At 39.4% G+C, this 25,338-nt stretch overlaps 1 protein-coding gene across 4 annotated transcripts in view; it reads right to left on the bottom strand.

Annotated features, from left to right (window-relative positions):
• MLIP (muscular LMNA interacting protein) overlaps positions 1-23,413 on the bottom strand; it is a 113,877-nt gene extending 90,464 nt beyond the window's left edge. For 2 of the 4 annotated variants that reach the window (XM_083829219.1, XM_083829220.1), the window contains exon 1: positions 21,805-23,413. In XM_083829219.1, coding sequence (XP_083685345.1) covers positions 21,805-21,867 — 63 coding nt within the window. In that variant the 5' untranslated portion in view covers positions 21,868-23,413. The remainder of the gene's footprint in view (positions 1-21,804) is intronic. The other 2 variants (XM_083829221.1, XM_083829222.1) reach the window with 2 other exon arrangements.
• Positions 23,414-25,338: the final 1,925 nt, after the last annotated feature.

Below are 25,338 nucleotides of genomic sequence, written 5' to 3'. Positions count from 1 at the left end.
TACATGAGTCTTGGTGATGCAGCCACACAGCCTATATAATGTGTACCGGGTGAGATATAACCCAGTCCCTCTCCCTCCTACAAAGGAATATCCTTACTTCTCCCTTTCTCTCCCTCTTGACAGAGTACCCTGTGTGAAAATTTATTCTTTTTAAATGATGAAAGCAATTCTTTCTGTTCAGATTTTATAAGATGCTTTTTCTTAAACTGAATTGTTCTGCATTATGATTTTCTAACAGAAATGGAAAAGTAATTGAGAACAATCAACAGGCTCCTCTGTTGCTGTAATTACAGTAAATTCTTGCAAGAAATTATGCATAAATTATGCACAGCTCCTGCATAATTTTACTGCTTGAATTCATACTCCATGAAGCCACTATGGAGTTAAGTAAATTCAAGCAATGAGAGAGGACATCTGCCTCACTTTCATAAAAAAATGAATAGGAAAGTTCTTCACTTTTATTGAAACTTTCACTGATTCATTGAAGGAAGATGAAGTGACTGGTTTGATCTGTGAACACATATTAGCTAAGTACTACAATCTTCTGACAAATTACTACCAGGAGAAAAACATTTATTAAATATATGTAATGTATCCCATTAACACCAAGAACTTTTCTCTGCATTTCTTAATTCCGTTTTCCCAAAACAGAATACAATTTCTAAGGAGAAACCTTTTCTGAAAATGTGATTGCTGTCCCTGAAGACATGTCATGTTCTTTGGCCTTTTTTTCTTTCCTGACTCGTGTCTACTAAATCATAGACACTATTCTGGACTCACAAATACAGTAAAGCGAGTAACTTTCCAGGACTGTTCTCTTTCACAAAACAATAAAGAAACATGCAGGTCAAATCCCACTGCAGTAGTGATGCCTAAATAGCAATGTTGCCTACTAGGAAGGGGTTATGGTTATTACAACATGGAAACTCAAGTACATAAATCTGCATCATTAAAAGTACAAATGGAATGCCTTCCTCATCATTTCATTCATTATTGTTCAGGTGAGAAACATTAGCAGAGCCTTGTTAATTTGTCAACTGTGCTAGAAAGAATATTCAGGACCTAGTAGAATATTTAGCCTGTTTACGTGAAATAACGACTCCAGGAAACATAAAAGTAAGACAAAACTATGGAAGAGAATAAATGCAACCGACATACTTAATGCACTGAAAGTCCTCTTTCACATTTAAACAACCCCTCCCCCCAATCCTATCAATTAAATAGAGTGGCTCTTAAAATATTCTAACACTTTCCACAGAAGCAGGAATGTCACTGGCTTTTTCCTGGGACTCTGCCCAGATTTCTGTCTACATTTTCTCTGCATTCTTACTTGTGTACATCTTGAGCTGCCCATCTAAACTTTTTTGGCTGATATGTCTGTTCCACACCACAGATAACTCTGAGTGATAAATGAAATAATTTGAAAGGTAACAGAACAGCATCACAATAATCTGACAAGCCAAAGTTTCAGCAGAATTAAATTGTAGTTTCCTGCACAGGTAATTAAGGAAATATAAGTACTTACCACATCCACATTTGAGCTTGTTCAAGAACCCATTATAGCCAATGAAGAGGGAACAGGCACTTCAAAGAAAATGATTTATTTCATCATAAGATAGGCACCCAAACTATGCCAAAGAATTATGCCTGAGAAGTTCCTATTTCCATCCATTGATTACAACAGGAGCCTGGACAACCTGTTCAGATGTAAATGATGCTGTCTAAACCGAGGAGAGATAAATCACACCCTATTGACTAGCCATGTTAAGCAAAATGAGAATTTCTATATGCCAGTTTTAGGAAAATGAAGATTAGGCAATAAGAGAGAGATCAGATTCTAAATTAGTATGACAAAAAGGATTGCAGCTTCAGGTCTACCCACACTCATCTCTGATTATTCCTGAAGACCATTTAAATCTGTTATAGGCCTCAGACACTTACAGCTTGGCAAGTTTTTAGCGTTGGTCTTAAACTTAAAATGGGACTCTGATAGTTTCTTTACAATTTCTGAAATCTCATGCTGCCACCTGAAAATTTTATGTGAAGGAATACTGAAAAAGAATTGTGTATGAATGTCCTGTTTGTTTGTTTTGAAGAAAGCATACCAGAGGAATGCCAAAATGCACTACTAGAAACAAAATGTCATTTACTGTTAGTTACGGAAACTGCAAAACCAGGGTAAGTCAAATGCTAGAGGTTCTTAAATGCTTAACTATTGTCTCAGTCTCAGATGGTTTATGTCCTTGTATCAATTTTCCTCTCCTATCTTTTCACTGGAAAACAGTTAAAATCAAAATATCATTTCTAGTTGCCTAGTGGAATCCAACACTACAGATTTGGCATCAGGATCAGTAAGGAGTTGACTTCAAAAGGGCAACATCAATCGCAAGTCAGTATGTTTGTGCCAATGTGTGGTATGGAAGTGACAGATTCCTCAGCCGTCAGGGAGATCAAATTTTTGGAATGGATTTGGGATGGCAAGCTCTCAGCTAAAGGGACACAAGCTGAGTCTCACTATCTCCCGGGTGCAGAGACTGACTCTCCTCTCCCCACTGCCCTGGGGAGAGTCTTAGACCTCCTAGCCTCCAACACACTGTACATCATGTGAGGGTAACATTTACCTGGCACCTTGATTAAGTTAAAGAAGCAAAGGGTTTTGTGTTTTTGTTTTCACCTTGCCTTGTGTTTTTTCTGTTTTCTTTCCTTTGTTGGATGCCAAACACAAATGGCATAGCATTAATCAAAAAGCTCTGGGTAACCTTTTAAGAAACGCTGTGCTACGAAACCTCTTTAAAGTCCAAATGGAACACTTGCATCATCCCAGAAATGGGCTGTCTTTAAATTAGAAACAAATCTTTAAACAAATAAATAAATAAATAAATTTGTGGGCATATCATGATGTCAAGCATTAATAAATTAAAACATCTAATCTTAAGAGTGTTTAATTGGATGAAATTTCATTGCCATTTCTTTTTCTACTGCACTAACATCTTACTTACCACCTGCCCAAAGGGGATTTGTGTAAGACCAGTGATTAAAATACACTCTACCAACCTTTATCTAATGAGTGATTTCCTAAAGCACAGTTGTTTTTCAGGATTATACCTGTTCTTTCTTCCTTAGTGAATGACCTCAGTTACAGTGACAGTCACCTGAACAAATGTAAAGGTCTCCACAACAGAAATCTAGGTTTGAGTTGTGCTCTTTTTATGAAGAGAAATTGACATTTCTGAGATGCAGCTCATCCTACCCAAAAGGTATATGTCTAAAATGGATCAGGTTAATCATGCTCTAAAATACCTGTGTTTGTTGTTGTTTGTTTTTTAATTGATTGTAAAATAAACCTAGTGTGACTCACTTGGATGTACATTCTAGATATCTAAAAGAGGGAACATGAATCCTATCTAAGCAATGTTAATTGAACCACTCACGCACAAGATTCCCTGTAACCGTGTGCCTGTGGTGCCAAGGGCAAGGCTATGCCTACTGCAATATTTTGTAGGAAAGCAGATATATACAAAAGACAGATTTCCCTTCAGCGCTATGGATTTCTTGCATAAGGCACCACATGAATTTATCTTACAATCAAAAGTGGAAGGGTTTCATATAACATAATTACATTATGAAACTCATTGCCTCAGGAAGTTCCAGATGCCAAAAAGAGAAGCCAAGTTCAAAGACCAAGAAAATACATCCATAGCTAATAGATCCTTCAACTGAAATTCAGGCCAGGAAGAAAGGAAGGCATAGGAATATCTGTCCTTTTTTCCATGCCCTTTTTCCTTAAGTATGAGCTGTAGGCAACAGCCAGGAATAGGATACTTGGCTAGATGGACTTCCAATTAAGCCTGTATGTCCATTCTCAATATCTCACGTTCTAATACTGCCAACAGTTTTCCTGTGGCTAAGAGCCAAGCAAGGAATATTGTTAGCCTGCCTCACACGTACCATTTTTCCTAGGATTACCAAATGCTGGTTAAGCCTTAGTTTCACGCCAGGAAAAAGACACAAAGCACAAACACAAAATGAAAGCCATTACCCCACTTGCTTTTACGATCCTACTGCAAAACATTTGTGCATGGCCCGGCTCTCTATTCCCAATATATTATTTTAGTACAGATATTTACTGGTGAGGACAGTTAGTGCCAAACACCTACTTGACATTATCTATTCTGTTTGTCATCAATATGAGTCATCATCAGCAGTTTCATCTTCCATCCTTTTGGGCAAGGTTGAAAAATTACTAAGAATAGCAGCAGAACTTGAATGCAGAGTGTTTTTTTTTTCTTTTTTTTTTCCTGGGGAACTCAACTCTTAGGCTGTGACTAATGCTGCTAATTGAATTTTTACCTCCATCTTAGAGGAGGATGCAAACAGTAAGATGTAATATTGCTTTTTATAATGCTTCTTTCCACTGCACTGTCCCTGTCTCTCCATTTCAAGGCAGTGACATATCTAATCCTTACACAAAACCCTCCTGAAAAATCCCTGCAACAATTTTTCCAAATAATGGGGGTAGAAATCTGGAACTTGATGGTGAGCTTTCATCACAACACAAAATAGCACATAAGGTCTGGTGAAATTCTCTGATGTGTTTGTGAAAAAAATATTCCATGTATGGTATTTTTTTTCTCTCCTGTCCTGGTTTCAGTTAGGACAGAGTTAATTTTTCCTCCTAGTAGCTGGTAGGGTGCTATGTTTTGGATTAGGATGAGAAGAGCGCTGATAACATGCTGATGTTTTAATTGTTGCAGAGCAGTGCTTACACCAGGCCAAGGACTTTTCGGCTTCTCGCTCTGTCCTGCCAGCGAGCAGGCTGGGGGTGCAGCAGGAGCTGGGAGGGGACAGACCCAGGACAGCTGACCCAAACTGGCCAAAGGGGTATTCCATACCATCTGACGTCATGCTAAACAATATATAGGGGTGGCTGGCCGGGGTGGGGGGCCGGCTGCTCGGGGATAGGCTGGGCATCGGTCAGCGGGTGGTGAGCAATTGCGTTGTGCATCACTTGTTTTCTTACACATTATTATTATTAATACTATTATCATTATCACTATTATTATTATTATTGTTATTATTATATTCCTGTCTTAGTAAACTGTCTTTATCTCAACTCACCGGCTTCACTTTCCCGTTTCTCTCCCCCATCCCAGAGAGGGAGGGGGGAGGGTGAGCGAACGGCTGTGTGGTGTTTAGCTGCCAGCCGGGTTAAACCACAACATCTCCCCAAAAAACTTTTGTTTTAAATTAGCCACCAGATTAACTACTGTATTTCAGCAGTGTCTGTTGCTACGTATTACCAAATCTGAACTCTTATAACAAACTGAAATGCATACATCATATTTTTCTCATTAAATACTTCTTTTAGATGACAGAGAAGTAGATTAAGGAAGAAAATTTGTCACGTTAAGCTAAGACAATCTCTTTTGAGTCCTTATCTATCAGCTCTGAAAAAAAAGTGAAAAATAAATATCCAAATAAGCACCAGAATACTCAACATACTTAATAATTTTCACTCCACTTTCCACATATGAATCCAGAGAGCAAAAAAAATTTAATTTTTCTTCCAGTATGATGAGTGTAAATTAATTATCGTTTCAAAACTAGTTACAAAGAGACACATACACACACACCCCAAACAGGAATGTTGAAATGCTGATATAATCTGCATTCAGTACTGGTGAGCTTCAGAAAAAATATTTGAAGTTTTGGTATTGTTATTGGTTTTTTTAATCAAAACAGAGCAGTAGCACCTCAGCTGCTTTGGCTGCGTTTGTAGAAAGGAGCCACACCAAGCTGAGCAGTAGCGAATAACAGCGAGAGTCCCTTTTCTAACAGCAAATGCAGTCAGGGCTTTCATTCATCTCTACATTAGCAACCAGTCACACAGTGCTTACAACAATCATTGCCATGGAGTTATCAAATTTTTCAGCCACAAATTCTGATCCCTAAAGAGATTAAATCACAGAAGCAATCCAAACAAAATCAGTGGAGTGCAGCTAATGAAGTGCGTGCACAGATCTGCACAAAGTCATAGCCCCAAGTATTTATCAGCCAACAACTGGGCTAGTAACCAGATGCCAAAAGAAAAAAACAGAGCAAAAAAAAACATAAATAATTTGTCAGAAAAGAAAGACTAATACCAGTCAGCTTGTTGTTGATGTAAATGACACAAAACAACTGAAACAAAAAGAAAAGAACCAAAACAAAAGAACCAAAATATAATCTCGGGAGATCAATCACACAAACAAAGTGTGCAACTGCACAATCCAGTTTATGTTATCTGATATTACTCTAGGCTTCTCAAAGCTGAAAAAAGGCAAGGTTATCTCTAGACTCAAATGAAGAACAAATCACTGGTCTGAAGAGAGCTACAAAGCTGTGGCTCATTATTCTGCCCAAAGCTGCCTCGTGTGCCTGCCATGCAGCATGCCAGGGTGACACCAGCCCTGGAAGCACTTCAGAAGACACAGGAAAAGAAGATATCAACCAGAACCATGACATATTGCCTGGCACCGATGTGTGAGAAGGCAGCCCCATCACTGAGAGAATAGCAGCAAAGGAGGACCATCTCCTGATGCCAATGAGAGATTAACTGAGGAAATAAGTAGAAAAATAAATCAAGCAAAGAGCTGAGGACTTCTCACTTGAAGGCATGATGGAAAGTATCACTGCTGGCTTTTTGAGTAGAAGAAATACATCTTCTAGCTATACACAGCCATCCTGGGACATAAGTCTTCTTTGTATCTGTCTATATCTGTTTACGTAGATCAATATAGAATCATTTGGGTAAGACTGAGTAACAAGTGCAGTCAAGTGCTTTATACAAAAGTGCCAGAGGGAAAGGAGGGAAATCTTGTTTACAGTTCAGCTAGGCTCAGGCATGAGAGTCCATGACAAAACCAATTTGCATGGATGGAAAAGAGTTATCCCCAAGATCAGTACCAAACCAACTGGAAAGCTGTGCTGTTGAAGTCAGCAAACAAATCCTCATACATTCAATAGCATGAAGGTTTTTGTCTTCTTACTGACATCTCATATACGCCTATATGTGATAATGCAGGTGGCTACACTCCACAACTAAAATTTTATTTGGAAGAGGCTTTTAAGTGTTTAGGGAGGGGTTAACAGATGTTAGGAGAATCACTGCATCAATACGAAAGGCTGTTACAGACACATTAGCAGAAGGAATTTCTCCTGTTAAGCCAGGCTTACAAACTACCTACAGGCATTCTGGCAAGTAATCTGTGAATTCTACAAGTTTGTTCACAAAACAAAATAAAAAATAAAAAAAAATAAAAAAATAATAAAACCTTACATTAGGTGCAAATGACAGAGTATTAGAGCAATACAATGCAACAATTCACTTCACGCACATCACTATAAAAAATAAGGCTGTGGGACACAGCCCATAAGATCCCTTATTTTTTGTTCTCATTCCCTTTTCCCATGTTTCTTGAGCTTTTCTTCTTCGTGTTTAATTCTTTTCTATTTAATTTTCTCCCTTTTAATTCTCTGTCCCACCAAATTTTTCTCTTTTAGTGTTTTTCCTTCATTTTTAATATTCATTCTCTTTTTTTTTTTCTTTCATTTCTCCCATTTCTGACTTCTCACACTTTTCTCTGACTTCTCACACTGATTTTTAGGGCTCCCTACATCTTCCTTCCTACTATCAGCTTTCTTCTCAAGCCTTTTCCAATGTCTACAGCTGCAATGATAAAATGTCCGTGGTATACACCCCATTGCGTGGGACTGCAACCATAATAATTCAGCCACTACCACTGCAATTTTCCCATCTTGCTGCAGCACTGCTGAGTAAAAAGACTCGTCCAGACCCACTCCACTTTTTACTTCACCAATAATTTTCTCTACAGCACCAATTTCACTGGCCTGCATAGGAAAGGAGTAAAAAGATTTGTCCAAGTCTCATTGTTTCACGAAACAACTGAGTGCTGAAGCTCCCACCAAAAGGAGTTCAGGAATTCACAGCAGCATTTACACCTCAAAAGGGCTCATAGGTTCAACTTTTCAATACCTCCTCCTCTTCCCGTCATTGTAGAACACTTTTCAGCATCTGGAAAAAGACACGTACCTAAATGTGGGACAACAATGTCCCTAACTTATGCTTCTGCTAGCCTAAAGGTGCCTTGGCTCAGCTCAACATCAAGGTGCTCAACTCATGCCCAAAGCCAGCCCATGAATTAATAATCAGGTGTTGCACACATACATCTCCTGATGGGCAACATTCAGTGCTCAGGAAAATAAAAAAAATAAAATAAAATAAAATAAAATAAAATAAAATAAAATAAAATAAAATAAAATAAAATAAAATAAAATAAAATAAAATAAAATAAAATAAAATAAAATAAAATAAAATAAAATAAAATAAAATAAAATAAAATAAAATAAAATAAAATAAAAGAGGTGTTGCTTTGCAAAGCCAGGTGTTGATGAGCACACCCAGAAGCCAGAGGCATTTCTTATTCTGTGGCATTTCTTATGACATTGCTGTTTGGCTGAAGGATGGTAGAGCTGGATGAAACATTGCACTGATGGACCGAAAGTGTAAACTTAAGAGGTGAGAATATAAGGAAACATTTGAAAATAACAGGCTGCTGAAAACACTCTTCCCTCAGAAATAAATGGTTGTTCTGTGTCTATTTTTAAATGTTAAAAAGTAGATTTCAATGTATTTGTGAGTTAATAGTTCTTAATAGTTCCAAATACCTTAAGTACTCATCACATAATACCTAGCTAGTCATTTCAGTCATTTTCTAAATAACTGATTTCAACACACAGATAACAAACATAAAGGTACTTTGTAAATGTTTTGTCAGATATATTCATTCCTCTGAGCATAAAAGCATTAACAAACAAAACATCTTAAACTTATGATATAATTTAACTTTTAAAACTTCATTAAAATTGCATTAAAACATGATAACTTTTTCCAGGAAAAATGCAGACATAAATTGTATTATATAGCAATGGCTTTATAAAATTTACACATTTAAAATAATAAGCATTTTATTAGACAACTATTTCCTGAATTCAGGACTAACAAATTTGGGATGTCTATTCATGAAATAAAAGAAAAAGCAAACTGATGACAGTCTTCCAAAGATTGTTTCAAAATCATATGCAGTCGGGCCTTATATATATTCAATAGGAGCTTAAAATAAGCTTCTGAAATTGACTTGAATGACATTTACAAAGAATTCAGATGAAGAATTTAGTGTACAATAGCTTGTGCAGTGTGTTCTGGAGATGGGAGTAGTCATTGCTTTCATATTTGCTCATAACCTTGCGCTAAGAAGCCCCGATGTAGATAATTCATGGGTGAAATTGCACCATACATCATATAAAATTACAATATTAATGATGTTTATGATGATGCAGAGATAATTAATATTTATGCTACATTACAATGATTTTGATTTTCCATTGGTTTCCAAAACGAAAACATCTTGAATCCTGAATATTTTCTGACAGTTTACTCTGTATTCAATAAACTTCAGCACTAAAATCTCACTGTAAATTCCCATCACCCCCAGATAAAAAGCAAATGTGGCTAAGACATGTCTCAGAATGGCAGGTTTATTTCAGAAGACCCCACAGCCACACTCTGAACAAGTCATGGTGTCTTTTTTTGAGAGCAAAAGCTACCGCACTGAACTCAGAAACTCCTAATAATACTTCAAAATGTTTGGATGCAGTTTCAAAGGTGAAAGCTTTCTTCCATAAATGCTTCCCACATCTGCATAGCCAAATACAAAATAAATAAATAAATAAAAATCTACATGGTTTGGTATCTTTTCTCCTGTAAGGCAGTATTTCATTCTTATGCCACACAGATCACTTTATCTAACATAGTTCATATGGAAGAAGAAACATATATAAGTAATTGCAGATTTACTAGAAAATTATCAGCCACTCAGACTTTGATTGGAATGGATTACCTGCTTTTGAAGTTACTTAAATCTTTTGGGGTCGTTGAATAACTATCTAACATATTTACATGCAATGAATATTTGATAAATTGTTGCACTACACATATAAGCTGCTGGATATCTGTTTAGAAAGTGTATCTTCTCACAGATATTAAAAATAAGACAGCTACTATCCACTGACCATGATATATCTCTGCACTTAGGAAGGAAAAAATAAATTAATAAATAAAAAATAAAAAAAACCTACAAAACCAAACTACAGCTAGCTTGTAGCTATCTCAGTGAGATAAGTATTTGTTATTAATGTACACATTTCATGTAAATGCCAATATTTTAAAGATCATTCTTCTATTGGGACAAATTGCTTTTCCTTAAGAAGTCTAAAAGAAGACCACTGAAATATTTGAACCTTCTCCTGCATCTTTAATGAGGGAACATCTAAATCTGTAATATTTTGTATGAGAAACAATAAAAAGGGAACACAGGAACATTAATTGTAACAATATACAATTTCATAGACAAGTAGCGTTTTACAAGAAATCTAAGTTTTCCAATAAGCAATAAAAATAAGGTTATATGAATAATTCTGTTCTTAAATGTATTTATTATCAAGAAATATATGCAGAAATAGAGAAAAGAGATGCTTTCAGAATACTAAGATCAAAATTTTAAATGAGATTAAGTTCTGAATTTTATGAAGTATGTAATAGTAATTGCTACACTGCAGTATATTCTGACAATCAGCTTTAACCATCAAAGCTCTTCCTGCTACTTCAATGCCTGGTCTCACACCCTTCTCAAGCCTAAAACTGCCTGGAAATTAATTTCATGATGATCTGCATTTTCATGACTCTCACATCTGCAATATTCAAGCAATTCACAGCGTTCCTAGGGAGCCAATTATTTCTATTTTCTAGGCAAAGAACTAAAGAACAATGACTAATATCTACAAATGTTGAATTTGCGGCTTTTAAGAAACAGCCTACTGATGTCCCTAGTTTAGTAATTTTGAGATTGCCACCCATGCACCTTCCTGCTGGTGGCTAATTTCTCACAGCAGAGTGTGTAGAGCCATTTTCTCAGCTCATCTCTTTGACTGGCATTCTGTGGGATAGTGTAAATGCCAAGTTTCCTTTTCTTTGGACATCTCAGCCTCTTGGCTTACGTTTTCTGCATTTGACGGGAAGCACAAGTTCTGAAAAATGTAAAAAAATATTCACCTGGAAACAGAAGGATGAAATACTAAATTTTATTTAACTGAATTTTATTTATAAAAACACTGAGGATAACTGTGGTTTTGTTCAGACCATGTCATATTCCAAAGTAACTGGTGGATGTGATTCCTAAACAGGATAATAATTTCAGAATAAAGAAATAAACACTAATCCTGTTATTGACATTTGTGTCATAGTACTTAGGAATAAAGCAAAGGGAACATTAAATTTGCTCAGATAATCATGATTTCCAAACTCTAAAGTGCCTTTTTTCAGAGGTAGAGTCTTAGAATCTATAAATGCCGGAGTTTCTGAAAACCCCAGGCAATCCATTACATGATGCAGCATTGAGTCACTACAAGTCATTGGCAAGGTTGGCAACTTTGACCCCCTCAACCCTGAATTCTGCTCCTTAGAAACTGGGGAAGAACTGTGGGTTGACTTGGTTACAGGAAAAATTTATCATTGCAGTCCTTCAGCATATAGACTTTCTGTCTCAGAAAAGACAGCATAAACTGGCTTGCAACAAATAAGTCTAACAAGAAAGGTTGTGGTTTTTTGGTTAACTGCTCCTCTCCCAACAAATAAATCACTGACGGTTTCTTGATTTATTTTTTTTAATGTATGCAAAATCAGTGTCAGTTCACCTAATAACATAACCAAAATAAAATCTCTGTTTTCAATAGAGATCAATTTCATAACGTTAATGAAAAATGTACCTGTTAAGGAAAAGAAGAGAGACAAATTATGTCCTTTTCTCTGCTGGGATTTCAAATAAAAATACTTATCTTTGCATTTTTCTATTCTTGTCTCCAACTGGAATAGAGAACACAGTTTTGGCTCAGGAGTTTTGCTAAGAATTACCATCTCTTTGCTTGATTATAAGAATTACCAACTCTTTGCTTGATTATCACTTAGTTCAGCTGATGTTCGGCTGTTGATCTAGATGCACTTCAAGGTACATTTACTAAAGAAATATTAAATGACACAGCTCTTGCTTGAAGCATGTTTATTATATAAAACCCACAACAACAGCTATATTTTAAGTAGAAGTAAAATGGTGATAAATGTGCTGTCAGTAACTTTTTATGAGATATATGGAACCTCTATGAAAACAATTTTAAATCTATTGAACAAGTAAACAAGTTTTGGTGGCTCTTTCCAAAATCTTCAATTATAAGTGACTCAAGTGAGTCTGATTAATTTATTTCACATAATTTAATAAAATAGCATTTCAAAATCCCTACCATTTTTGCCATGCTTGTTTTCCAAATTTTCATCATGAGCAAGATAGAAAACATGAAGTAGTAAAGACAGAATGCTAATAATTCAATTTCTGCCTCACAGAGACATTTTTTTTTGATTTCTGTAAATACTTCAGTTCTAGATTATGAATACATTCGTGTATAATTCAAGATAAGAAAATCTTCATTCTGTTGCTTTACATTTTTCAGAATCCTGACAAGCTAAAAGCTGTTGAGCAAAATTAATTTTTCATTTAAATTCAGCAAATCTGCTTTTGTTGCTAACCTGGGTAGGCACAAAAACCTGGGTAGGCACAAAAACCTGGATACAGTAACCTACCAGGCAGGGATGAATGTAGTAAAAAATACCATCAGAAAGTATTTTGGAGTATTTATTGCATGTCACCATTAGTTCTTTGGAAAACCTACCAGTTAACTCTCAACAATTAAATATTTAATGCAAAAAAGGTTTTCTGTATGACCATCATAAGGAAACACAATTAATCCTATCTTAAAACAACATAGATAAATCTGATGCCAGGGTGACTACTGCCAAAACAAAAAATACAGTTTTTGATACTGCAAAAAACATCTGATAATTCAGCTATCTCATAGAAATAAATAAATAAATAAACAAGAACAGAAATGTTTTGTGAAAATGTAGAATCGCCATTCAAAGCCTACTACTTCCAAATAGACATTCGCCTGCAGATTTGGCTAAGCAGTACTGTATATGTTTTCATGGCATTTGCAGAGCTGCATTACAATAACCTGTCTTGCCTTGGCACACCAAAATCTGCTCCCTGGTCTCTCTCCACTTGGACTAGTATTTGACCCTCAGAAAGACAGGGAAGGCTGAAGAATGCTTAACACAGAATTTAGCATGCAATGCAGTGGGTTAATAAGCCAGAACATTTTTTATTTTTTTTTTCCCTGCCATAGACAGTCTTCTGGTCAGCTATCATGGTCAAAAGCCTTTGTGCCAATGTAAGCTAGACTGAAAAAATGGACCTCTTTTCCAAATACATGTGAAAAAAACTAATGTACATCTCAATCTCCTGTGTCAGCAAAATCAGCATATTGCATGAACCCATGGTGTTTTCTATGCAAACTCAATGAGAATTGAAGGGCAGGCTTTACTATCTCATTTACAGAAAGAGACATGGCAGCGAAACTATCCAAGTACAACTCCCTGTTTTGCCTGAGTCCATGAATGAACTGAAGAGATGAACTTGACATCCCAAACCAGCCTTGGGCATCTGCTGCCTGCCACATATAAGAAACAGTCCCCATCCTTCCTCCTTCCAGCATCATACTTCAATTCACTCCAGATTTCAAGAGAAAGATATTTGGAGACAATTCCATTTTCAAGAAGACTAAAAAGAAGTTTATGAAATCTTGAAAACTACTGTAGAACTGAACTATTACTTTACCCACAGCCTGACTTCTCACTGCACTGAGACACCCCTAACAGCTCACACTTTTCAGAGCCACTGAGCCAAGAATGTCACCGCTTCAGTGCGTTTCACTTGCTGTCAGATCCCGTTGAATCTTCTCTTTGCAACCACAGTGGTGAAACCACTGATGCATTTTAAAATGAAAGCTGAGACTCTTACACTATTAAGCGATTCTAGAGGACTTGTAATACCATAACAGACACCTGTGTCACAGGATCACAGCTCTAAGAGCAGCCCTACTATGTATGGTCTCTGGAAGACCATCCTACCAATGCTAGATGCTGATAAAATAGCACAAGGAAAATGATGATGCTTGTTCCGGCTTTAATGCTTAGATCAGCTAATAATGGTTCCATAGTGACAAAAATAACATCTCAAAATGGACTTTGATTCAGCTACAAGGGCAACCACAAAAGCATAACAGCATTCATGTGGCTTCTTGTATCCCACGAAAAAGGTCTTATCATGATGTCTCCTACAGCAGGCATCCAGAAGACCACTCAGGAAAGAAGAGCTGCAGCTCTGCTCCCTTGATACAACAGAACTTGGGCAGCAAGGGTAATGTTCACCACTAAAGTAGAAACATCAGTCAAAGGTTTTGGATGGTCTAGAACCTAAGGACTACCAGACTTTGCTCCATTTGTTATCCAGTTAGGAAGTGGTGGATACTTGACAGTGCTTCATCATGTTTCTACAGCACAAACGCATTCCACACACAGGTTGCATTTCTCCAACCTGTGTTTGTTAACATAAATGCATAACAGATTATATTTAAAAAAAAAAAAATGCTACCCTGCTCCTTTTTTTCCTTATCTGATGGAATCCTGAGAGAAGAAATTAAAAAATAAATAAAATAAAATAAAATAAAATAAAATAAAATAAAATAATAAAAGTGTTACTCAACAGAGACTTGATTATTAAAATAAGTCTGAATAATACATCAGTAAAGAGTATAAGCATGTTTTTAAAAAGAGGGTGAGAGAAGGGAAAAAAAAAAAAGAAGAAAAAAAAGTCCCCACTGCCTTCCTTGGGAGACATTTTGGATAAAATACCCCGCTAAAGTTAATTCATTCACTTTTTGGAAAAATAGTTATGAAGCTATTGCATCATTGCTACCACAACACCAGAATTACTTCAGAAACAAGCAGAACAGATATCCTGATATTTGGATCCTTTTCCTTTGAAGTAACTTTTTTTTTTTTTTCTGGGTAAGTTAACATCTAAGGTGTTTAGACTTGTTTAAATACTTAAAATGCATTTAGGAAACTTAATTTGAGAAGCAGTCACTAATTACCATTAATTTAATGACATATCCAGGGAGGACAATATGAGTAAAACATATTGAAATATTATGCATTCCATACTCAATACAAAGCAAATATGGAAACATATTATTGTTTGTCTGCTGGTTGCCCTGAAAATCTAGCTCATTTACGGTCCACCTTCTTTCTCCCTTTCTCACGACTCACTTCTTTCCTCTTATTCTATTCAGTGCCAAGTAGCTCTATTTCCAAGAATTCGTATCAAAGTTACAGATTTAATGCCACTGGTGTATTATTGAACGCTTTCAGAATTTAAAGGGCAGTGAATTGAAAGCAGTATTTTTTTTATTATTATTTTTACAGAAGAATGAAGAGTTCTAAACGATGAGCATGGTCTCATTATGTATCAGCGTTAAATGTGTGAAAGGTGCCCTGCAGATGGAGAAAGTTGTTGCCATGTTTCCTGAAAAATACATTGGTGCTACTTCAAAATCAAAGAATAAAAGAAATGTTGCTTGCAAGACACCTCCCAGGGTCACCCAGTCCAGTCTGGCTCAAAGCAAGACTACTGCCAAAACAAGGCCAAGTCAGCCACGTCCTCACCTATTTGAGTCCTGAAAACCTCCCAGAGTGGATAGACCACAAATCTCATTGTTGTTCCAGTGCTGTGCTACCCTTCTAACAAAGGAGGTTTTCTAATGTCCATCCTGAATTTCGGTGTTAGCAGCAGCAATGGACAGCAGATGTTTTCCCAAGTGTCACCCACAACTCCTTCCCACGTTCCTGAGGAATATTTTCCCTCAGGAAACACATGATTTTTCTCAATCTTATTTGTGAAATGGTCTTTGTCCCATTCTAACTCTTAAACTATACACAGGTACATATCATCAGATGACACCTCTCCAAGACAGCTTTTTCCACTGATGCAACCAAAGCCCACCTCATGCATTCTAGCAATGTCTCTGTACGATTGGCACTGGATTAAAGAAAAGGTAGTGTAAATTGACGTGAGGCGAGAGCTACGTGTCAGGGATTAGAAAAGAGGCCAGAGCAGCATTCTATGTTTCCCCCTTGCTTTGGTCCTGTTTAATGCCACATGAACAGTGACAAAATTATATTGCTTCTTGCAGCCTCCATGTTTAGTCCTTCCTTCCTTGGCGATCACTTGCTGGAGCAATCCATGCCTCTGCACCTCACCTCTAGATAAGCAAGAGGAAACACTGATGCTCTAGTTGCAGCAATGTCTCAGCCACCACATCACTCCTGCACAGTGAGAAGAGATTGTATCCATGCTAGGATCTTATCAGTCTCTTCCTGCAAAGCCACTGCAAAACCTCAGTCCTGCTCTTCAAAGCTCAAGGATGTCTGAAAGCATCTCCCATGACCATCCCTTATAGTAAGAGGCTGCCACAATCTGGGACAAGGTAGCACAGAACACCTGAAGCATGGCAGCCCACCCTGCTGAACCTGGTTGCATGACAGACTCTCCCAGAGGTCACAAAGAACCTGTAAAGCAAGAAAAGGGTAAACAGGAATGAACTAAATGTATACACACAAAACCTTCTTTAACTAATAGTACACACAGAGTTTCCTAAGATATGCTGAAGATGAGTGTGATGCTCACACTTCAGCACTGAATTATCAAACTGAGGATTGAATTCAAGCAATTACTGTATTTGTAGGAGTTTCTCTTCTGGGTAGACGTGTTTTCATGGGAGACAGAAGTAGAAAAGTCAAAGCAGCCTCCACAGCCACCAGCCTCCTGCTGGGGGAGAGGACAGGCAAAGGGGATGAGGGTTTTATACCTGGCACCGTGAGTAACCTGCTGAAGCACCTCTATCTTTGCACTCCAGGCTGTATCACTGTATTTCACCTCCTCTTAATCTCTGCCACTGTCCCCCACAGCAATGGTCACCTCATCTTTCCAAAGAGAAAGAAAATACATGGCTGACCCGAACAGCGCTTTGCTGTTCCCTTGCACTGCCACCCTGGCTGCACACGTGCATGCACGCAGACCCTGAGCCATACACGGATGTGAGATACCTGAGCCACAAGGAAGGTGCGGGCCTGCCCTGCTAACCAACTCCAGAGCAAGCACGTCCCTCCTATCTCCGTCTCTCCGGGCCCCCCTCACAAAATGGGCTGCTTTTTCAGGGGAGCCTTTAGCACAGCAATTCACACAGAGAGAACCTTGTTCTCAAGGATCCTTCTGTTACTACCAATGTACAAAGATCAATCATTGTTTCACTTGGGTGGGTTTGATCCAAACTACCTCACTTTGTATGAGTTGTCTCTACATGTTGTTTGTGAAAAGCAAATAATAGTTCTCTGAACTGTACCGCAGCCCATTCTTGCAGAGTACATCCTGTCAGACAAAAACTTAGCTTAATGGCATTTCAGGTGACATATGGTATTCTTTCTGATCCATAGATTGTTTGGTTTGGTTATTTCCTCTACATGATTGTTCTTTTCATTATCACCATCTAGTGTAACAAGTTAAAAACAAACAAAAAAAACATATAATGCAAACTAAAGTATTAAGACTGAATGTTCTGTTACTATACCAATGGAAAATTATTTTAAATGCAATACTTCATGCGTTGGGTTTTCATGGAGGGAACAGAGATCAAATAGGAAACAGACAAGTGTGAAATATAATTAAAATCGTTTCAAATAACAGAGGCAATATGCGTTAATGGAGAAGAACTTCAGAATGTAAACAGACTATTTTGAGCCACGCTGTCAATTCAATAGGGAATCACTAGAATTATTCTGTCCTTCTGAGCTCTTCTAAAATCAAAACTATAAAAAGGAAAATCTGGTTCATCTGTTTAGTCCAATCTATTTGATAGTGAGTCATTCCATTTTCCCATCGCAAAATGGGACTTCCATTATCTTCCATTTCCACAGCCAGCTCGACACAAAGACTCTCTTCAGGATTCTGGCTGCCGGGAAATCTTCCTCCAGGAGGCAAGGACAAGAACTCTTTAACAATAAATTTCACAAATATTAAGTGAAATAGCCTGAAGTGGTAGAGAATTTTATATTATTTATCTCATCCACAGAAAGCAGTGAATGTAAAGGTACAATGCTACACAATAAAACTATCTGCAAGGCTGTCCTACATAGGGGTAGGACGTGAGCATGTATCTATTTAATGGACACTCTTGAATCAGAATATTTTCAGGATGATACAGACTAGATTAGGTCTTTGTTCTTTTGAAAACAGGTAGAAATATCTGTTAAAGACAAAAAGTATACAAAGCCCATTTTTATCTTATGCACAGAAATATATGTTGGTCACAGAACTATGACATTGTAGAAATAAATAAGATGTGGTGGGATAACTCACACGGCTTTAGTGCTGCGATACAAGACCTCCAGAAAGACTAAGAGGGAAGATAAGGAGCAGAGGATCCTTCTGCGTGAAGCACCAGCTCAGATGTGAGAAGCTTGAATATGACTTGTGCAACAGTGCTGGGCAAGAGCTTGTGGGTCAGGATCAGAGGAGAAATCAGTGAGTGTGGCATTGTGGTACTGTGCTGCAGACAGCATAACTGGGGTGAAGAAGTGGTCACAAGGGATTATCCTCCTCTATGAGGCACTCAGTAGATCACATCTATAATATAGCATGCAGTTTTGGACCCTCCACTAGAAGAAAGACCTAGATAAACTGAAGCAAACTCAGTGGGGACCACCAAGGCAGTGGGAGTTGGAGCATTTTCCCTGTATGAAGGGGCTGAGGGAGCCAGGCTTGTTCAGCCTGGAGAAGAGATGGCTTCAGGGGAACCTAACAGCAGCCCCAATGTCTATGGGAGGTTACTGAGGAGGTGGAAGCAGGGGTCTTTATAGCAGTGCATGGCAGGAGGAAAGAAAAATGGACATACATAGACTGAAACAATAGAAATTTTCAAGAGAAACAAAAGGGGGGAAAAATAGCTTTTTTTCCCCCACAAGAACTGCCCAGCAGTGGAGCAGGATGCCCAAGGAGGTTGAAAACCTCCAAGGATGGGTATGGCACGAGACCCAACTGGATAAAGCCCTGAGAAACCTGGCCTGACCCCGTAGCTGCTTTAAGCAGAAGGTTGGGTTAGAGGCTTCCTGAAGTCCCTTCACTCCTGAGTTATCCCATGCCCCTATGATTTATATAAAAATATGTATATAAACTACCATCTAGTTACACACATAATGTATCATCCAGCTAATAGCATATAAAACTGAAAACAAACACTTCCTGGTGCCTATAATACTAAATAGCTAACATTTGTTATGCTGAAGTTAAATAAGTGAACAAATATCAACAACACATGTACAAATAATATCTGTACCCCAGACTGACACTGCTCCCATGCAGTGTCTGAATATTGAATGGACCTGCATGTAACAAAGAGAAAAGCGCAGAATCAATAAAAGCCCAGGAGGCACAAAACCGGGAAGAACATGGGGACAAAGTGAAAACCTCCTAGCAATCAGACAGAAAAGCGTTAAGACTAACCAGGCAAACAGAACAGAGGGAAGCAGGGGAGAGAGGCGATGGGGGCGAGGATGGAGCTGGGCTGGAAGGAGAAAGGTGCGGGAGGACGGGCGCCGAGCCAGGGCATTCTTCTACTGTCGGCAGAGAGACGCGACAGACACGAGAAGAGATGGGGCCTCCTCTACCCCCTCATTGACCACCCGCAAGGATGTGACCTGCCACTGCTGTCGGCGACTTCTCTGAGCTCAGTGTGTTTTTTTGAAGCAACCAGCCAGCCCCACAGGTGACCTGGGACGGGTGTTAGCCCAGCTCCAGTCAGTGGGGTCCCTCTTTGCTCCAGTTTGCCATTCTCAAAAGCAGTAAATGACACACACAATGTTGTCAGATCATCATTATGGTCACAACCGAAGCACTCTGCATTTTGGAAAAGCCTCATTTGTGCACTTAACTGTTTGTAAATCAGGATGCAGCCTTGTTGTGGTTTAACCCGGCTGGCAGCTAAACACCACACAGCCGTTCGCTCACCCTCCCCCCTCCCTCTCTGGGATGGGGGAGAGAAACGGGAAAGTGAAGCCTGTGAGTTGAGATAAAGACAGTTTATTAAGACAGGAAAATAATAATAACAATAATAATAATAATAGTGATAATGGTAATAGTATTAACAATAATAATGTGTAAGAAAACAAGTGATGCACAATGCAATTGCTCACCACCCGCTGACCGATGCCCAGCCTATTCCCGAGCAGCCGGCCCCCCACCCCGGCCAGCCACCCCTATATATTGTTTAGCATGACGTCAGATGGTATGGAATACCCCTTTGGCCAGTTTGGGTCAGCTGTCCTGGGTCTGTCCCCTCCCAGCTCCTGCTGCACCCCCAGCCTGCTCGCTGGCAGGACAGAGCAAGAAGCCGAAAAGTCCTTGGCCTGGTGTAAACACTGCTCTGCAACAATTAAAACATCAGCATGTTATCAGCGCTCTTCTCATCCTAATTCAAAACATAGCACCCTACCAGCTACTATGAGCTACTTAACTCTGTCCTAACTGGAACCAGGACAAGCCTGCAGTTAGATAATCACGCTATCTGATTACACCGCTATGCATTCCCCCCCACATGAACCAGTGCAACATGTCAAAGGTTTCCTTTGAAAGTCTTCCTGAAGCTTTTGTGACTTGTATCATTGTTTTTACTTTTGAAGCATTTTCCTTATATTTTATGTACCAACCACAAACAAAACAAAATAAGGTCTTTGTTAATTTATTAATGAGGAAAACAACAGGTAAAATACCAGATAATATTCATACTTTGAATTCATGCTTAAGCTTCAGCAGTGCCCTTTCACATATTACTAAAAAAAAAAACCATAGTACTCGAAGACGAAATCTTTATTTTGTTTCAGCACTTCCCAGATTTCCTACCCAATGCACCCTATTTAAAACTATTCACTAACACACCAAAGTTCCCGAAGTCTAACTTAAATGAGATTAGCAGAGGCAAACATCGCTAGCAGAGGCAAATATCCATGGTTTTGCACCCATGGTGCTTGCCCACCATGAACCAAAAACCAATCCAACACCACCACTATGTAAGATAACTGCTAAAATATTCAGTGCTAATTTGTTTCTTAACAAGAATGATGGCCACCTTTCTTCACAGCTGTGTCAAGTCAATAACAAACTGCCCTTTTCATGATATTAAGAAAATAACCTTGTTTATGCAAGGCACATTATAAACTGTGTTTCAAGACTACACTAATTACCAACAAGCTGTGCTTTGACTGTTTTCACTTGCTCTTAATAACTTATTTTGGTCACACTTCTTTTCAGTAAGCTCCAGATGCAGACAAATTATTTCCTCTACCATTTATCGACTTAAGGTTATGGAATGCAATGTGCAAAGATGTGAAATAGTCCCTCAAAATAATACAAGAAAAGCACAGACTATTGCAGTTGAATTGGATTGCAGGTTTTGCCCCTCACATGCACCTCATAAAATGCATTAACAAATTTCCATAATGTTTACAGAAATGTATCATCTTAATTAATTTAACCTACACAAATCAAGTTTTAATCTTCAAGGTCACTGGTTAAAGGAATTAGGCAAATATTCCTATGAAGTACCACAGCTGATTTGCCATGCCTTCTTGTCATTAAATTTAAAAAAAAAAAAAGACATCGACGACCAACATTTCTCAACATATCTTACCATTTGCTTTTCCTCTAAGGCTTCTCTTCCTGAGACTTTCCTTTCATGTTTTCCCAACTCCATTTCCCAGGGGAAGAAAAAATAAAAACAAACTCTAATATCCCAAGCAGAAGCGATTTAACCTGGCTACATGTTAGCTGTCACTGTACTTTTGAAGCTGTGAGAGAGAAGTCTCAGGCAGTGCTGGTGGTGACTTCTGGTCAGCATGTGTTTCCATTTATAGCTGTCAAAATTCACGACTAGGACTGCGAAGAGAGGGCAGGCAGCTGCCTCCGATAACAGTAAACATGGTTTTGGTATCGCAGCAATTTGTTCAGGAGGGATTTTGGTTACCGGACCCATTCACTCCATGCTCGCCCTCTACCCCCCCACAAAAAACTCATACTAAAAAGCCAATGAAAACAAATGGCTAAAGAAGTTAGTGCCTCAGCAGCACTAACCTGTGCTCACGAAGATTGTTAAGCAAGTAAAATGACAAATATTAGCTGCTACCACATGTTCTGTAGAGACAGAAAGTGTACAGAATATTTAAAAATGGTGTTTTATTGATCATTCCCCATTGAGCATTTGGGGCTGAGCTACCCTTACATGCATTCACACAAAGCACACAATCTTTTCTAACACCAGGATGTGATACCTCGGATTTTTGAAATGCAGAAGGGTCTGCAATATTTTCAGAGGGCACCGTGAGCACCCCTAAGCACAAGCAGTGGCCAGCGAGCACCCAAAATGGAGCGAACACCCCTGCAGAAGATGGTTGCGCACTCTGACGCTGGCCATTTACTCTGGCAGAGTAACTTGGCCCCGGTTCAGGGTGACAGAGTCAGGAGGCCAATATTAGAAATAGGGGTGGGAGGGGACCTCCCCGCGGGTGCCGAGGTTCGTCGCACAGCCAGCGGCTGCTGCACCAACTGGGCTGGCTCGTGCACAGCGGCGAGGGACGAATACGCGCTCTGCTCTGTCTGTGGCTTGTTAAGAAATGCATACCCCCTTATAAAACTGGCAGTTTATGCATCTCACTAAATCCTTAGCAAAGGCAAGATACCTCTTTTCCCTCTCTTCCCCTTCAGCACCCTGGTAAAAAATACTTCCTTTAACAATAAATGCATAAATATAAACCTTTCCCATCAATCATTTTTCGGCTGCCTGTGTGGAAATGACAGTCAAAACTAAACACACTCCTTTCCACTCTGCTTGCTTCCTGATGGATACTGTACTCACACGGTCTTTAGAGCCTTGGACGGGAAGAAAAGGCAGCTGCAGAAGTCAATACACAGCAGTCCTTACAATTTATATATGAAAAGTTGACCAAAACAAACAAACAAACAAACAAACAACAAAAAAGCAACTTATGGTTCTGCCCTGAAACTTTGTTCAGAACGAAGAAAAAGTTACTCCAGTTACAATTATTTTTCTTTTGTCTCTTTTACGTTTGTTTTCAGCAGCATAAGGCAGCCAGCAGCAGTGAGTGCTGCAGGGCAAGTACAAAGAGCTAGTCAAACCTACAAGGGCTGCAGTAGTAGAGGGAATAAGTATGTGCTTGATGTCACAGGAGTAAAAATACACCCTACTGAGTCTCCTGGAAATGCTGGGATAAAAGGAACGAGAAGTGACACAATACCCAGAGGAAAGCTATTGGACTCCTCTGTTCTTCAGCAGGAACACAAACGGTATCAAGCAGTTGGTATCTCCAAAATCTTCTCTGTGAGGCTGAAACTCATCTCTGTGGTGGGGGACCTACATGCCTTTGTACCACTTATGTCTTCAAAATATCCGTTGTGAATACCCTTAAGTGGGATTTTAATAGCAGCTTATGTTACGCTGCTAAAAAGGGGTGGATTAATCCCCAAGTCATTAACCCCTCCATGGAGCAGCACTGCAAAGCAAGCACAAGAACACAGGTGGCCCTTGTTTTCCTCCAGGTCATTCCCTAAACAGATCATTCACAGCCAAGTGAATGATAAAACTCTACCATCATTTCTGGTATTTCCTACGGCACACATACACACACAAAATAAATAAATAAATAAATAAAAAGCTCTCACTGATCTGTCAGTCTGCAAGAGTTTTCCATCACTGACAAGAACTGGAGCATCTCAGGTGAAAGTGTTCAGCTAGGTGCGCTCAGCCTGCTCTCCAGACCTGTAACAGGTGCCTGGAGTTCCCCCTGACCTCCGGCAGATTTCAAAACAGCAACTTCAGGGGAATCACTTTTAGTTTGTGCTGTTGAGCAGGTACTTGTGGCGGTAAAAGAGCAGGGTGTCAGGGATGCAATAAAACAGCAAACTAAGATTCAAAACATGTATGTCCACATAGACTTAGACCAGCACTAACAAATTTTATTTGGAGTTTTTGCTATGTTAGCAAACACACTAACTGCCCTAAAATTTGATCTTTAATCACTTTCATACTCTCTACTTCCACAGTCTTCCTGTTTTTGTGTGTCAGTTCACCCACATGAATGTCAAAGGTCTCCACAACAGGATGACCCAAGGAAGTAGCTCTGAAGTGACCTTGCTCACAGTAATTCCAGCTTGAGATCCTAATAAGAGCAGTCAGTTTTACAGGTGGGTGTTTCATAATCATTCTTGTAATGGGTTTCTAATAGTGCTCACAAGGAAAAAAAAAAAGTCTTCCCTTTTCCCTGTGTCTACCACAAGCTGAACATGGGATTCCATAAGGAGAAAAAAAAAAAAAAAAAGGTGAAAATTAAAACACTGGGATAGGGAAATACCTAATTGCTTCATTTCTCGTTATTGGTAATTTGTACTCTGAATGCATCATGCTGCTGATGGTCCAAATACTAGGGAGCTGGAGCGGATTGCACAGAGCAGCAGTTCCCCTGCGGCCCGTGGAGAGGCCCCTGGTGGAGCAGGCTGTCCCCCTGCAGCCCATGGGTCCCACACGGAGCAGATCTCCACGCTGCAGCCCGTGGAGGAGCCCCCGGTGGAGCAGGTGGATGTGGCCTGGAGGAGGCTGCGGCCCATGGAGAGCCCCCGCAGGAGCAGGCCTTGGGCCGGAGCTGCAGCCCGTGGAGAGGAGCCCACGCAGGAGCAGGGGGTCTGGGGGGAGCTGCCGCCCGTGGGGGACCCGTGCTGGAGCAGTTTGCTCCTGGGGGATGGACCCCGTGGTACGGAGCCGTGTGGGAGCAGTTCTCGCAGAGCTGCTGCCTGTGGGCAGCCCCCGCAGGCTCAGTTCGGGAAGGACGGCATCCCGTGGGAGGGAACCCACGGGGAGCAGGGGCAGGGAGCGACCGTGAAGGAGCGGTGGGGACGAAGCTTCAAGGACTGACCACAGCCCCCATTGCCCTGCACTCAGGGGGAGGAGGTGGAAGTGGGAGCATGGGGGGAAGGTGTTTTTGGTTTCTCACTGCTCCAGCTTCTTGGTAATAGGTAATAAATTACATTACTATCTGTATGCTGAGTCTGTTTTGTCTGTGACGACACCTGGTGAGTGATCTCCCTGTCCTTATCTCAGCCCTTGAGCCCTTTTCCATTGTATTTTCTCCCCCTTTGCCTTTGAGGATGGGGAGTG

This window comes from Anser anser (genome assembly GCF_964211835.1).
Source record: "Anser anser genome assembly, chromosome: 3".
Taxonomy (NCBI): Eukaryota; Metazoa; Chordata; class Aves; order Anseriformes; family Anatidae; genus Anser; species Anser anser.
This window is presented reverse-complemented; position numbering and strand designations above follow the sequence as displayed.